Source organism: Petaurus breviceps, unplaced genomic scaffold (genome assembly GCF_028583685.1).
Source record: "Petaurus breviceps papuanus isolate PSGF00001 unplaced genomic scaffold, PetGlider_PUasm1.0 90897, whole genome shotgun sequence".
In the NCBI taxonomy this organism is placed as follows: Eukaryota; Metazoa; Chordata; class Mammalia; order Diprotodontia; family Petauridae; genus Petaurus; species Petaurus breviceps.
The window spans coordinates 13,376,421-13,393,007 of NW_027187374.1; the positions used below are offsets into that span (position 1 = coordinate 13,376,421).

General features: G+C 36.8%; 1 protein-coding gene across 11 annotated transcripts in view; it reads right to left on the bottom strand.

Annotated features, from left to right (window-relative positions):
* The window catches only part of TTC3 (tetratricopeptide repeat domain 3), a 189,011-nt gene that overhangs the window by 6,677 nt on the left and 165,747 nt on the right, over positions 1 to 16,587 (bottom strand). For 3 of the 11 annotated variants that reach the window (XM_069075032.1, XM_069075026.1, XM_069075037.1), the window contains 4 exons: positions 13,347 to 13,473; positions 12,977 to 13,168; positions 12,614 to 12,706; positions 245 to 1,192 (listed from right to left, as the gene is read on the bottom strand). In XM_069075032.1, coding sequence (XP_068931133.1) covers positions 1,073 to 1,192; positions 12,614 to 12,706; positions 12,977 to 13,168; positions 13,347 to 13,473 — 532 coding nt within the window. In that variant the 3' untranslated portion in view covers positions 245 to 1,072. Of the gene's footprint in view, positions 1 to 244; positions 1,193 to 3,335; positions 3,444 to 9,322; positions 11,185 to 12,613; positions 12,707 to 12,976; positions 13,169 to 13,346; positions 13,474 to 16,587 lie in introns of those variants that run through there. The other 8 variants (XM_069075030.1, XM_069075031.1, XM_069075028.1 and 5 more) reach the window with 8 other exon arrangements.

Below are 16,587 nucleotides of genomic sequence, written 5' to 3' on the forward strand. Positions count from 1 at the left end.
AAGAAATGCTGTTTAAAAAGATTTAAGCATGCTTATGCCCCTGTTTAGAGAGAGGTGATATACTCAGGGTAAGGAATAAAGACATTTTCCAGACATGCTCAATTTGGGAATTTGTTTTGCTTGACTATGCATATTTGTTACAAAACAAAATGTTTTTCTTCTTTTTCAAGGAGGGAGGCGGTAGATTTTTGTTAAAAACAAACAAAAAAACTTTGAAAAGTTTCGGTAGTACAGGGGATAGAAATTGTATTTTATGGAGCTAAGAAATAACTGGGTGGTGAGAAAATGGATATCTTTATAAGATGAGTTTTTCAGCAAATAGGTATAGACATGTGTGATGATAACCAGAGGTCAGTTGTAGATTTTTTAAGGATGAGGGAAACAGAACATGTTTGAGGAAAGGAAGATGATAATACAGAGTGGAGAGAGTGAAGATGAGAGAGAGAGAATAGTGGATGGGTCAAATGTCACATAAAGTTTTGTATGCTAGTTAGTATCACACAAGGGACAATATTTATTTTTCTGCTTTACAATGAGGTTTCACCATTTTAGTGACTGATGGTTTCAAAACTGGAAATGGAAAATAGGAAAAGGGGCCAAGTGGCAGATGAAGTACCATCCAAAGCTGTAGCCATACTAATGCTGGGGAAAGAGCCAATGTCTGGAATGACAATTCACTTGCTCTATTTTTCTATTAGCTCTGTTAGAATCCTCCAGCACTTCAGGAAACTGCTTGGATTTGTACACAGATTTCTTGGAATCAGTGGTAGGAAAGTATAAATTAAGATAATTATATTACATCAAATAAACAGAGATTGGTCAGAGGAATGGGAGGAAGGATGGAAGAATTAATCAAAATGAACATATACATCTTTTCAAATAGATTAAAAAAAATTGAGAAAACAGAATTCATGCCAGGTGTGACAGCTCATGATCACTTGAGCATGGTGGATTACTTGGGCTTGGATGTTGATTAGGTAGATCTTCACTAAGTCAGGCGAAACCCCTGGGGTGGGGTGGCATCATGATGCCTAAGGAGGGGCAAATTGGCCCAAGTCAGAAATAGAGTAGGTCAAATCTTCTGTGTTGAACAGCAGAGGGATCGAGTGGTGAGTAGTTGCTGCCTAAGCAGGATAGGGAGAAAGGGAAAAGGGAAGGAAGAAAGGAAAAAGAGGAAGGAAAAAGGAAAAAACTTAAGAAGGATGGAAGGGGAAAAAGGAGGAAACAGAACTTCTAAGTTATTTGTTGGAAACAATTATGCTTGCTTTCCCAAAAGCATATGTTGAAGGAGAAATATTTTTATTTTCTTGTGAAGAACTCTGAAGTAGAAATGCTGATAAAAACTAAGCACTTATTTTAAAGAATCTGTTGACAAGAATAAGAAGCTGGTCTGCTTTCAAGCTTATTTTTTGTCAGGGCTATTGGGGTTAAGCGACTTGCCCAAGGTCACATGGGTAGTAAATGTTAAATATCTGAGGCCAGATTTGAACTCAGGTCCTCCTGACTTCAAGGCTGGTGCTCTATTCACTTCACCACCTAGCCACCCCAAGAACAAGCATTAAGTTTTGTGGATACCAAAGGCAGCCTCGTAATTGGTTGTGTTGTGGTTCAAAATATATTTCTTAACAGTGAAATCAGTAGGACACTAGGGCCTCAGACAGGTTATCAGTTGCCTTGTCTGCTGGATTTCAAGCTTTCTCCAGGAGAGTCTAGTAGGAGACATACATGAGAGACCAATGCCCAGGAAAAAGCTGGGTGCTGAAGGTAGAAATCACTGAAATCCATGAAGACTCACATAAATCATTTCATGAAGATTTCTTAAAGCCCTAGATCCTTTCTGTTGATTTTGTGGACTTTGGTAAGAATGGATTTAATTTCTGTCTTCAGCATTTGGCATAGTAGCTGGCATGGGCTTAATAAATACTTGCTGACTGAGTCCTAAAACTCTCACCCCCTGGCCATCTTCTTGTACTCCATTTTCTACTTCAGACATGTACTGGACTTACAATTAGGAAGACCCAAGTTCAAATCTTGTTTCATACACATACTAGCTAGGTCCCTTAATCTCTCAGTCTGTTTCTTCATTTGTAAAATGGTAATAGTAGCAACTAAAGCACTATATACATTATAGTTATTATTGTTATATCTAGTCAATTAATCAATCAACATTTATTAAGAGCATACTATGGGTTAGGCACCAGCTAAGGGCATTAATACAAAAAGGGGTAACAGACAGTCCTGGCCTGTGAGGAGCTTACAATCTAATAGGGGAGACAACATGCAAACAGATATATACAAAGTAAGCTATATATAAGATAAACAGGAAATAATGAACAGAATGAGGGCACTAGAATTAAGTAGTAGGGAAGGCTTCCTATAGAAGGTGGGATTCTAATTGGGACTTAAAGGAAGCCAGGTAGGTTTGCAGTCAGAGCAGAATATTCCAGGCATGGGCTCAGCCAGAGAAAATGCGTGAAGTGTAGAGATGGAGTATCATTTGTAGAAGGGTCCTGGCCCCAGATTTAACATGCTGTATCTTAGCCATCTTCCTGCCATGCCACCTTGGTTTACCCATTACTTACTACCCCTTCTCTGTTCCTACTTCCAGCATAGAGAATATTAATTAAATAATCACCCCTAGAAAGGATATGTTAATCAATTGCCCATGGCTTTTACTTAACATCCCAGAGACTTCTCAAAACAAAAAACCCCACCCTGGCTACCACTTCCCTATTAGTGTGGTCTTCCTTTATTAGAATATAACTTGCTTCAGAGAAGGAACTGTCATTTGTTCCTCTAGAGTCTAGTATTTAGCATGACACCTGGAACATAATAAATGCTTAATAAACATCCATTCATTCATTTTTCAAGTTTGTAAAGTCTGAAGGAAAGAATACTACCTACAGCTGTAACCTGGAGCTTATTTAAGTCCAAGGGTCTATATAATGCTTTCCCCCTGAGGTGTGGTGAAAATTTGGATGAGAGAGTTATTCTGATTTTGAGAGAGCACACTTTTAATTCCAGGTTCTTCAGGGATAGGTTCTTGATGGGAGAGAAAGATTCTGGGAATCTGACATGTAGAATTAGAATATTGAGCTTGTCCTTATTCCCAGTTTGCTACATTGGAAACTGTAGGAAATCTCTTTAGGGTAGAGCTGAGATACTGAAGAGTTCATTTATTCTGTGTATTGTTTGGTATGTTCTAATCTATGTATCTTCACTGATTTTTGTTTAGTACTAGCTTGGATAAATACATTAACTCACTCTGCTCCATTATTATGGTCTCTGAGCAGCTAGCATTTGGTGGGGGAGACAAGCTTTGAAATACTCCTTACCTGTTAAGGGACTTCAAACAGGAAAGGCAGTATGAGCCCAAAACCTCATTCCTCTAGACTAGCAATAGAGGAGGTAGATAGATCTAATCCTAGTCTGGTATCCACACTCTGAGGAGAGAACAGAAAGAGTACCCTCCTAGTAGCAATCAAAGTTTCCCATGAAGAGGGGTGGATGAGATTTTATAAATATCAATTCATAACCCTCTGGGAAGAGTCACCTTTAGGCAGACACAGCATATACATATGGGACACCCACACACCCACACTCCTCAACCCCCTTACATAGCCATCCTCAACTAGATCTTAAATTAATCTTAGAAGTAAAACTTCGCCATTTGTGGATATTCACAAATGACAACTGAGAAGAGTAAAATAGACTTGAATCAAAAGAACTATTTTAAGTCCTTGCTTTGACACTAAAAGTGATAGGAGGGAGAGGAGAGAAGAAATTCAATCAATTTACTAGGCAACTGCTATGTATTAAGCACTAGAAAGAGTGGACCATTGGTTCACTTAACAATGTATTTCCTTTAACAGAGGCTGTTTTGAAGCTATTTAGCAATTTCTAAATTCCATTCCCAATTGCGAGAAAATTGTAATTACTCTTTTAAAGAAAGTACTAGAGATGGGTATACACATAGCTTCAGTTGGGGAAAATAGCTCATTTATTAATTTCTAGGTCAATCTTTTGAAATGGAGGAAAAAGTGCATATTATATGGTAAACACTAGATTTTTTGGAGATCTTTTGTTTTCACATTGCCAAGATTTCTGCCTGTATTTTTCACAGTGACATTCTTTATAACAAAGAATTTTTTTAAAAAAGAGGAAGAGAAAAAAAATCACCAACATTAACAAATACAATGAAAATATACTGTTTCACACTCGTGGACCCTCCCTACTGCACTGCAAATGTCTTTAGCTCTTTTTTGAGGTCAAGTCTATTCTTTGTAATTTTGCAAAGTTAACTGATTGCTGTAGTCACCGTGTATGTTTTCTTGGCTCTACTTACCTCATTTTGTATCAGTTAATTTAAACCTTTTCATACTTCTCTGCATTTATCATTCTATTTTTTCATAAGCACAATATCATGTTATTACATTCATGCATTACAACTTTTAGTCATTTCCCCAACACAATGGACCTTTATTCTGCAGTTCTTTGCTACTACAGAAAGTGCTGCTACAAATCTCTTGGCATATATGGAGGCTTTCTTTTTGTCAACAATCTCCTTGAGGCATATGTCTAACAATGGAATCCCTAGGTCAAAGGGTATGATCATTTTAGCTACTTTATTTGTATAATTCCAAATTTCTTTCCAGAATGGATGTACAACTCACATCAAAAATGAATTTTATTGTTCCTGTCTTTCTACTACCCCTCTTTTTTTTTTGGGCCATCTTTGCCAATTTGTAGGGTGTGAGGTGAAATCTCAAGGTTGTTTTGGTTTACATTTCTCTCATTATTAGGGATTTGGAGCATTCTTTCATGTTAATAGTTTGAAAATCTTTATAGAACAGTCTGTTCATTTTCCTTAACCACAGCTACCTTTAGTTCTTTAACTTGTTTATCTTGTTTTATTGATAGCATTTCTAGAACTATAAAAAATAATAGGAAGGACAGTAGGCATCCTTACTTTATTCTGTGTCTATTGGTAAAGTTTCAAATCTATCCCATTGCATATTTTTTAGCATAATTTTAATAATGCTAAAAAAATCCCTCTATGGCTATACTTTGTGACTTACATTTTTTTTTAAAGTCTGAATGACTTGTATTTTATTAAAGGCTTTCTCTGCATTGAATAAGAAAAGCATGTGGTTGTGTCTGTTTTTGTTTTTAACATGATTATGTTAATTGTTTTCCTAATATTTAACTATCCCTGACTCCTTGAAATAAATTCAGCTTGGTCATGACTTACTAAATGGATTGTGGTGGTCTGACAAGACATTTTAAAAGAATTTTTGAATCATATTCATTCAGTGATATCAGCCTATGGTTTTGCCTTCCCTGGTTTAAGCACTGGACTACATTTGTTTCATAAAAATAGAGTGTCCTTTCTCAGTTTTTGGAAAAAAAAAATCCCAACTGTGTAGTATTTATTATTCTTTTTTTTCTTTGGAGGGGGGAAGGCAGGGCATTTGGGGTTGACTTGCCCAAGGTCATGTGGCTAGTAAGTGTTATGTCTGAATCCAGATTTGAACTCAGGTCCTCCTGACTCTGGGGCCGGTGCTTTATTTACTGTGTCACCTAGCCGCACCAATATTTATTATTCTTAAAAAACTTAATTTGATATAATTCTTTTTAAAATTCATCAGAACCATGAGTTTTTTCTGTTGGTAGTACCTTTATGGCCATTTCTATCTTTCTTTCTGAGACTGAATTATTAAATACCTTTTAGAGTATTTCTTGATTCTTGTGTTCTGAGTTTTTTTAGCATATAACTGCAGAATAAGTTTTGATAATTAAAAAAAATTTCTTTAGGTTTTGTTCTGATTTCACCATGTTCATTTTGCTGATTTGACTTTCTAACCTCTTCCTTTTAATCAGGTTGTCCAGATTTATCAACTTTATTAGTCTTTTAAAAGAACCAGCTTTTAGTTGTATCAGTTCTGCAGCATGATTTTTAAGATTTCCTTTTGCTTATTTTGGGTTTCTAATTTTTTTGAAATGTACATTCAGTTCACTAATCCTCTTTTTAAATTGTGCATTATAATGTATGTATTGTTTGGGTTTTTTTCCTTTTCGGAGGGGGGAAGGCAGGGCAACTGGGGTTAAGTGACTTGCCCAAGGTCACACAGCTAGTGTGTCATGTCTGAGGTCATATTTGAACTCGGGTCCTCCTGACTCCAGGGCTGGTGCTCTATTCACTGTGCCACTTACCCACCCCTATAATGTATGTATACCTATATATGTGTGTATCTTATCTCTCTCCACACCCCACTCCCACTCTAGGGCTGCTTTATGTCCATCTCAGAAATGTGGTATGTTGTCTCAGCATCTTTCTTTCATATAATCGTTAATTACTTCTTTGACTTATTCCTTATCCTCTATTTAGGATTACAATATTGTCTCCATTTAGATCTTTTGTGTTTTTACTTTCTTAATATGATGTTCACTCTATTATACTATATAAATAATGTTAATATTCCTTCATTTTTATACTAATTTGTAATATCTATCCCAGTATATGTTCAATTTTTGTAAAAGTGCCATGTGGTGATAAGAAATGTTAAAAAATTCTTTAGCTGTCTTATTTAGAAGGTATCATTAAGTCCTTTAGCTCTAATTTCTCCAGCAATTTTTTTCAGTTCTATAATAATTTCCCTTTTGCTTATGTTGTATTGGATGTTATATTTGCCTATTGTATTTGACCAGCTCTGAGAGAGGAACATTAAAGTCTCCTATTATTGTATTGCTGTCTTTGTACAATTCAGCTAATTTTTCTGTTGATCTCTTTTTTCTTCATTCTGAACTTTTAATACTTTTATTCATGGTTTGCATACATTTTTATTCCTTCATTAATTTCTTTGTGTTCCACATCAGTTTGAGTTTCTTCTTAACAATTTCTGTTAGTGACTTTGTAGATCTTGTCCTTTTACCTTTTTTGTGTGCTTTATTGCCTTAGTCGTAGAAGCATCAATTCATGAGGGATGTAAAGAGGGTATAAACTTTGCTCAATGATATGAATTGTTCTGTGTGTCATATTGTGCAGGTTATTTCTGTCCCCTGCCTCACCATGTTCATTTTCTTTCTTATCTGTCACATCATTTCTTCTCTGGGCCCATGTTCTACCACCCTTCTGGATGCTGGCTGCCCCAGGGGAACTATGATTTCACTTTTCCTAAGAAAGGATGCTGTACAGGTTGGTACAAGACTACAAAAGAAAACAGTCCTCCAGTGTACCAAATGTTTGGAGATGAGACCATTTTAAGATCAACACCAACCCCATATCAATTAAATTTCTCCTCCCATGGCAATGATCTTCAGTAAAATCACCTCCTCACTCAGGAGGGAAGGAAACAAGCATTTATTAAGGGTCTACTATGCATAATGCACTGTCCTAAGTGCTTTGCAAATATTATCTCAATTGGTCTTCATGGCAACATCGGGAGGTAGGTGCTATTATTATTCTTACATCTAAGAAAACTGATGCAGACAGAAGTTAAGTGACTTGTCCAGGGTCACAAAGTAAGGAAATGTCTGAGATGTGATTTGAACTGAGGTCTTTCTGACACCAGCCCAGTGTTCTATCCACTATGCCATCCTATGACTTGGGAGAACATTGTGTCAACATCTTGCACTTTCCTAATTGCAATCCCTTCCTTTGCCACGCATTCTCCTGTAGCCCTTCTGCTTTGAGGCTACAGGAGTTATCTTCCCCTTTGTTGTTTACCCATGGACTTGACTAGAGCACATCACAAGAAGCTTATATTCTAACAGAGGGAGGGCATTATTTAGGTGAGGTGGTTGTCAAGCAGGGGTAATTTGTCTTGGGAAGCTACAGTGGAGCCACAGAGAAATACATGAACACAAACTTTCTAGATTACAGCTGCCAAACTAGGAAGCTGGGATTGGGTGGTGGGTACTATAAGGCAGCTGGTGAGAAGAGTGAGGAGGAAAGGGAAGCACAGCTGGAGTTGGTCTAGATACAATGGGTCATTGATAAATGAGGAAGGGAGTCACAGGAACCATAACCTGTCTTCTTTTTTACTAATATATTTAAATAGTTAGAATTTTCAAAAAATCACTTTATAAATTTTTTTTTGTGTGTGGAGAAGTTCACTTTGTATTAAAAAAAAAGCTCAGGAATATTGTAAATTAATTCCATAAAAGCTGAGAATTATACAAAATTATATTACAAGGTGAATTTAACAGGAACAGAGTTGAGTGGAGGGACCTCCTAGCATGGATGATAGAGAAGTTAGACGCACCAGGGAGTAGAGTTGAAGCTGAAGTAAAAATCGAATTAGTTTAACCTGGAGATAGTGGCAAAAAGATGCTACAGAAAGGCTTGATATGCTGGTTATAATGCCTTAATATTTTAATAAAATATTGGTTGCAGAAATTTTAAGTTACTCTGCACTGATTTTTGAGCTATTTGATGAATATGGCAATAGCAGGCACTCCTTGGGACCCAATTTCTTCATATTAGATTACTCATGGTGTAGCAGAAAAATTATGCCTAGTCTTTGAAGAAATTATGAATTAATATCAGAATAAGGACACTCTCAAAATACTGTGTGTAGACAGAGTGCTAATCTTGGAATCAGGAAGGCCTGGGTTCAAATCCTGCCTCATACATACTTATTGTGTGAATTTCAATGTGTCACTTAACCTCACTGAGCCTTAGTTTCCTCTTCTGTAAAATGAGAACAAGAGCACTTACCAGGGAGAGCTGTTTTACATGTAAAAGTGATTTTTAAACCTTGAAGTTCTCTATAAACATAAGCTATTATTATGATGCTTATATTCACCTCAGCAGACAAAAATCCAATACTTAAAGGAGATGCCTGAATTGTTTAACAATGAAAAAAGAGTGGAGATTTTGCATTTTTTAAAGTGAGTACTGAATGATGCAATAAGACAGTTATTTTAACATCTTAATTTAGCCAGGAGAAATTAGCCCAGAAGAGCTGTACTTTTTCTGTTGTCCTATTTTATATAAAAGATATGATGATCAACTGAGTAAAATTATGAGGAACATTAAAAAAATTTCCAAATCCTACAATGTAACTAAACTTAAATTTAGAAGTAAAATTTTGGTGTACTGGAGTTTTTAAATTCATGTAATCCAAGTCACCTAATGCCTCCTATGTGAATTACAGATCTAAGAAATCTACTTTTTTAAAGCTTCTTTAATGTATTACAAACTGGCAAATCTCCTAGAATCCTGTGATTGTAAGATCAGGATCATCATTATGTGATCAAGAAGATAAGATGATTTAAAGTATCAGAGGAGGAAAGTAAAAACATTAATTGCAAATAAAAAAAATGTTAAGGTGGTATTTATTTTAAAGATTATTGGGTCAACAATAACTACAAAGTACAAGATTTCACTGAAATAAGAAGATTCTTTAAATTCTTTAAAATAGGTGCCTAATAAGCATTTATTGAGCAAATTCAGTAATTTTTCAATTTTTTAAGAAGCACTTAAGTAAGAAGTGAGCTGAAGTGGTTGAAACATTAATATGAAAACTTATGAGATAAATTTAGAAGAGAAATCCACCAATTTAAAAAACAATTCAGGCCACATTTAAAAGCTTTCCACACCCCCCAACCATTCCAGTTTCAGAGAAATGGAATTTATTCAGGATTAACTGATAGTATAGTTAGAGTTTCTGTCTATATATCACTAAATTCAAGATTTATTTCTTACCAGTTTTTGAAAGTTGTTTAGAAGTAAAATCTTCCAGTAGATTAATATATAATATAAATAATCTATCTGTAAGCTTAACTCTTCCCTTCTACTATTCCCTAATACCTTGGTTAGGTTGAGAGAAAAACATGAGTGCAACCATAATTATTTCCTTTCAAAGATATCTCATTTTAGGGATGTAGTCTATATTTGGGTACAAACTTGTTTGTTCCCAAAACGAATCTTTGTTTTCCACACAATGTGGTAAGCACAGAGAATAAACTTAATAAATAATTATGTGTGTACGTGAAAAAATTCTACTCCTACTGTTTTGGTTTTTTTTTGCTTTTTGGAGGGCAATTGGGGTTAATTGGGGTTAAGTGACTTGCCCAAGGTCACACAACTAGTATTTGTGTTAAGTGTCTGAGGCCGGATTTGAACTCAGGTCCTCCTGACTCCAGGACTCCATTCACTGTGCCACCTAGCTGCCTCTACTCCTACTATTAAAGAATGAATTCCAAGTTCAGGGTTCTGGGAGCCTACATAGCAACATAGATAGTCCATGAAATTCAGAGAACTAAGTAATTTTACTAATATTGAATAAAATTTATTTCCAATAAAAATACAGGGGGAAGGAACATTAGGTAGATTATAAATTTATGCATAAAATCATTTTAGAATAGACTCATGAAATAAAAAACAAAAGCTAAGACTGGCATATCTGAAAAAGGATAAGATTGGAATACTTCAATCAAAATCAAGGCCAATGCTTAAATATTTAGCATAGATTATAAAACCAGGGCTTCCTCAAATTTACTTTTAGTGCAGATTATGGTAAAGGAACAAAGCAGATAATCATATTTTCAAACAACCACATTTTCCCAACCATTAAGGGGAAAATGAGATGCTTTAACAGGCCAAGTTAAAAGTTATAATTCAAAATGCATTTCTTAAATGGAACCTTTCAATCTCTGAAGTGTCTCTCTCTTCAATAAAAACTCTGATGCTAAATTTAGTCACTTTGCCATATGTAAAGATATGATCAAAGAGTCACAGAATATTGGAAGTGAAAAATCCTTAGAGATCATGAGTACATTTTACAGATGAGGAAATCTTATTTAATTTGCAGACATCTGATTTCTTATCCAAATTAGCAGGAAAGAAAAAAAATCTTACATACTATGCATATGTTAAGCAGTAATCAGTCATTTTGTGATTGCGTACTACTATGTACTACAGTAATAATTTTTCTTCAAATACATGTACTTGCTTCACATATTCATGTGTATTTTCTGTTTGCAATAGTTACTTATGTTCAACATTAATATTTAGGGAACTTCTGGCTAAATGGAATAGCAGTAAGTTAAATTGATAGCAGTTGTTAAATTTTAAGCAGGCCGGCCTGATCCAGAAAGTGCAGGAAATTCTTCTGCTAACAGGACATATTCACGGCATGTTGGGCATGTACTTTGTTCTTTAAGCCACTGCTTAATACACTGAAAATAAGGGGAAAAATCCATGAATACCTGCCCATAACATTGTTTTCTAAACCCTGTTGGAGTGGGCATTTCTACTCATGTTTAGGCACAATGTTCTCACAGCCCAACCTGCTGATAGCACTTCTGAGCTCACATCTAACATAGGGGCTCAATGCTTCCCATACTCTACAAGCCATTTCTGTCTAGGCAGGAAGCACACAAAAATTTCCCAGAATACTTTTTGCCTCATAATTAGGCTACTTTATCAGGTAGTGATACTCTCTGAGTTACTTTTAAGGCTTCCTGGACTTCTGACTCATGGCCTCACTTTGACTACACACTCTTCTCGTGGGCCTGACCACTCTGTTTCTCCCTATTACATGGTGTGATCCTCTGGTCTAATCCACTTATAAGGATATACCTGTTTCATAACTTCCATAAGTAAACATTTTGGCCTCTGGCCCTGATTCCATATATTCTTAACTGATTTGCCTGAGGAATGGTTTCATTCATTCTTCCTATTTGTATACCTAATCTTAGCAAATTTATACTCAGGCAATTAAATACTTGCTGATCAACTAATTTATGCCTGGAGTGTCTTTACCTTGGCTCTTTTCAGACTGTTAAAGTTGCCCCTCATTACATGCAAGGCCTTGGGCAAGCAACTTTAACCTTTTAAAGTCTCAGCTTCTTCATTTAGAAAATGAGGGGGTTGGATTTAAATAATCTTTAAGATTCCTTCCAAGTCTAAACCCTTTGCCCAATTATCTAACTTACTATACAAACTAGAACAGATGCATGCTTTCATTCTTCTGTATATAAAATCTATTCACACATTGATTTTAATTTGTAACTAATTTTTAATTAGTTGATAAAATTTATAATGGAAAGTTAGGCATTTGTTTTGCTTGACTGCATGTTTATGAAAAGGGTTTTATTTTTCTTGCTCATTGGTAAGGGATTGGTAAGGTAGACTTTTATTGATTGAAAAAAAATTAATTAAAAAAATTTGTAATGGTGGTTCCTGTCCTAAGCTTGTTTATTAACAAGGTCTCATGTGAAATTTATCAATCACAGAATTTTGGAACTAAAGAGGAATTCAGAATAGCATCTGGTCCAGTCTTTTATTTTAGAGCTGAGGAAATAGACTGAGAAAGCTGACATGACTTGCCTGAAGATCACATAGCTAGTTAGAACCACATGTTCCATGCCAGCCATCCCTGCTGTAGATCCTAATGTCCTGAACACGGACAGAAGCATATTGATATCTGGGAGGTTTATAAAGAAGACTCTTTTTTGAAAGACACTAAGTGAAAATAACATGAAAATTAGTTTTTAAAAAGTTTAGTACAGATGCAGAGATGCACACCTCCCCAAAATTGCCTCCATTAAAGGAAATGAGACTTAGAATGCTAACAGTTGTTCTTCAATCAAATAGAGATCATACCCATTTATGAAACTGGTGCCCACAATCCATCTCACATGCATATTCCTGGTTTAGGTCTTCATAGCATATTATACAGGGATCATCACTGGAGGCCTGTGGAAACAAAGACATTAAACCAGTGAAAAATAACTATAACATACATTTCTTGTCAGGAACTTATTTCAAGCTTTCAATGAAATAAAATTTTATAATACAAATAACATTCATTTTTCAATAAAAGTTTAAGGGTTGAATAGACCAAGTAAAGTATTACCGCTGGGCTGAAGAAGTTCTGTTTAAAAAAGAACAACAACAATACAACAAAGAGAACTACTTTTGCTTATTAGAGAACCATGCATGGGAGGAAACAAAAATGAAACTCACAGAGGAATCATTTGATTTCTGCCACTTTGACCTGGAGGGTCCTCCAACAACTACCCAGGGTCTGCTGGCAACTGTTTGGGAAGCTGGGACTATGGAGGGACTAGATATGGATACATTTTCTGCTGAATGTCTAAGACCAGAAGATTCAGCAGCAGCACTTGATACGGTATTCAGGTCATTTTCCTGAACGGGCTAAAAAATTTTTAGGAAAAAAACAAACACATACACAAAGAATCAATGTTACAAAAAATATTTTCCAATAGAGAGTTTACAACTTCTTATATTTTAAATTGGAGCAGTGTTAGTTATATTATAAAAATACATGTGAATAAAGCAAGAACCAATTACTATATCTGTTTGAAGTACTGACCGATTTTTTATTCTGCTCATCTAGAATAAGTTCTGTTACGTTTCTGACAATTTCATCAGACTCCAAACTTGCATGTGTGGTTCCATCTTGATTTTGTACTTTTTGGATAAAATTCAAAAGCTCAACACTGAAAAGGAAAGAAGAGGGTGACAATGCTTTGAATTATTAAGGTAGCAGTCATTCTATAAACATTGAAAAGGTACCTATTCTGCCCTGCCTCTTCACTTCTGCTTCACAGGGTCCCTCCCTTTCTTCCTCTCTCCTCAAGCACCACCTTCTATTTGAGGCCTTTCCTGATTCTCCCAACAGTCTGCTTCCTCTTTATCCTGTATTTACTTACTTTCTCTATTTATTTGTACTTGTCCTTGTTATGGTTGTTCTGCACATTCTTATATACATACATGGTTCCCATGTTAGAATGCAAACTTCTTGAGATTAAGGATTGTTCCATTCTTTTTATCTTTACGCCCAATGCCTAGCATAGCACCTGACACATAATGTATGCTTAATAAATACAAGGTGATTTTGGAGGAAAGACACTAGTAGTCTGGGCATTGAGGAAAAGCCTCATACATGTGGCTTACTATAATATTACTACATACTCCAGTAAGTAGGTGGCAGCTAATGTGGGTCTTGAAGAAAATAGGGAATCTGAGGCAGAAATGAGGAGAGAACAAATTCTCAGAATGGTGGCAGCCAACTGTAGCAAAGGCATATAAGTGGGAGATGAAGTGCTTTGTATGAGGAATAACAAGGTGGCCAGTTTGCCTAGATTGCAGGGTATATACTCAGTGAATAAACATGTGTTAAGGCATTGTGCTAAGCACTCTGGATACAAAAAGAAGAAAGACAGTCTCTGCCCTCAAGGACTTGACAACCTAACAAGGGAGACAGCATGCAAATTACTATGGATAAATAAGCTAAAGGATAAGTAAAAAAATAATTAAAAGAAAGAAGGCACTAGAATTATGAGGATTTGGGAAACGCTTCTTGTGGATTTTAGCTGGCACTTAAAGGAAGCCAGGGAAGCCAAGAGGCAGAAATTAAGAGGGTCAACATTTCAGGGATGGGGGATAGCCAGAGAAAGTGCCCACAGCAAGGAGATGGAGGGCCTGGTTCCTGGAACAATCAGGAGGCCAGTGCCACTGGATTAAAGAGTAAATGTTAGGGGCGGCCAGGTGGCTCAGCGAGTAAGAGCACAAGCACCAGTGTCGGGATGACCTGGGGATCAAATCTGGGCTCAGGTACTTAGCACCACACCCAGAAATAACTGGCCGAGTAACCTTGAGCAAGTTACTTAACCCTGATTGCTTAAAAAAAAAAAAAAAAACACTTGGGGCAGCCAGGTGGCTCAGCGAGTAAGAGCACTGGCTCCAGTGTCAGGATGACCTGGCGATCAAATCTGGGCTCAGATACTCAGCACCACATCCAGAAATAACTGGCCGTGTAACCTTGAGCAAGTTACTTAGCCCCGATTGCTTAAAAAAAAAAAAAAAGGAGTAAATGTTAAGGAGTAAGGTGAGAGAAGACTGGAAAGGTAGGGGGTAGGGTAGGGTGGAGGGCACTGGGTTATGAAGAGCTTTCAACTACAAACAGAGGATTCTGCATTTGATTCTGAAGTTGATAGAAAGCCACTAGATTTTACTGGGTAGGTGTGTGTGACATGGTTGAATCTGTGCTTTAGGAAAATCACTTTGGTGGTTGGATGGAGGATAGGTCAGAGGGAGGGGTGCCTTGAGGAAGACAGATCTATCTGAATGCTACTGTAGTAGTTCAAGCTTGAAGTAATACTGGTCTGCATCAGAGTAAGGAAGGATGCATATCTGAAAGATAATCCATAGATGAAACTGATGAGTCTTGGCAATAGAATGGATATGGGGGTGACAAGACAGTGCAAAGTTGAGGATGACACCTAAGTTGCAAGGGAGAGACTAGGGATGGTGTTGCCCTCATCAATAATGAAGAATGTAGCTAGAGAAGAGGAGAGCTTAAGGGGAAACCCAGCTTTTTCGGATGAGTTGCATTCAAGATATCTATGTAACATCCAGTTCAAGGTGTCTGAAAGGCAGCTGGTAAAGTGAGAATGGAAGTTAGGGCAAGATATGTCGATTTGAGAATCATCACTACTGGCATATGGAAGATAATCAAATCCACGGGAACTGATGAGATCAAGTCAAATAATACAGAGGGAGAAGAGAAGAGCTCTATGGGATCCCTGCAGTTAGAGGGCATGCTCTAGATCAGGGCTTCTTAAACTTTTTCTACTCATGACCCTTTGGCACTTTCTGAAACTTTGGGTCACAACCCAACTCACTGAAGGAGCCGTGAGTGGAAAAAGTTTAAGAAGCCCTGATCTAGTTGAGGATCTAGCAAAGGAACCTGAAAAGGAATGGTCTGATTGGTCAGAATAAAATCAAAGAGTGAGAGGAGAGAACTCAGAGTCTTCCTCTTGTAGATGGCCTTTCTAATAGTTAGTGGGGATGGAAGCATCAAAAAAGGTTTTTTCGAGGATGGGGGAGACATGGACATAAGAGAGAGAGGGAGAGAGGAGGAGAGAGGGAGACAGAGAGAGAGAGAGGGAGGGAGAGAGAGAGAGAGAGAGAGAGAGAGAGAGAGAGAGAGAGAGAAGGAAGGAAAGAGGACTTGAACTGAAGGAGGACTTGAACTGAAGGAGGCCTTGAAGATGACAATGAAATCTAGGAAGAAAAGGATCTGAGGAGAACACAGTTAAGATAAATAACACTAGTTGGTAACATGATATAAGAGGTTAGTAAGAAAAGAGAAGGAAGTTGTGTGTGGTTGTCAAGACTCTTTTTTACAAGGGGAAAAGAAGAACAACAACTCCAGAGTTGAAGACCACCAAAGCAATTTATCACAGTAATTCTCCCAGGGAACTGCAAGGAAGAATGGCAAAGGATTAGGCATCTCATTTTTCAGGAAACATGGAGAAAAGGGATAATTTTGCAGTGACCTACATAGGATATACAATGTTCGTACTTTTACCTCAGTCAAGTGCTATCTATTTTCTTTCTTTCTTTTTGCAAGGCAATCAGGGTTAAATAAATGACTTGTCCAGGGTCACACAGATTGTATCAGAGGCTAGATTTGAACTTGGGGCCTCCTGATTCCAGTGCTGGAACTCTATCTAATGTGGCATTTAGCTGCCCCAAATGCTATCTATTTTCAAATTAGACTGTTCCTCCCACCCAGAAGAGAAGGTAACAGGATTTATGGAATTTTG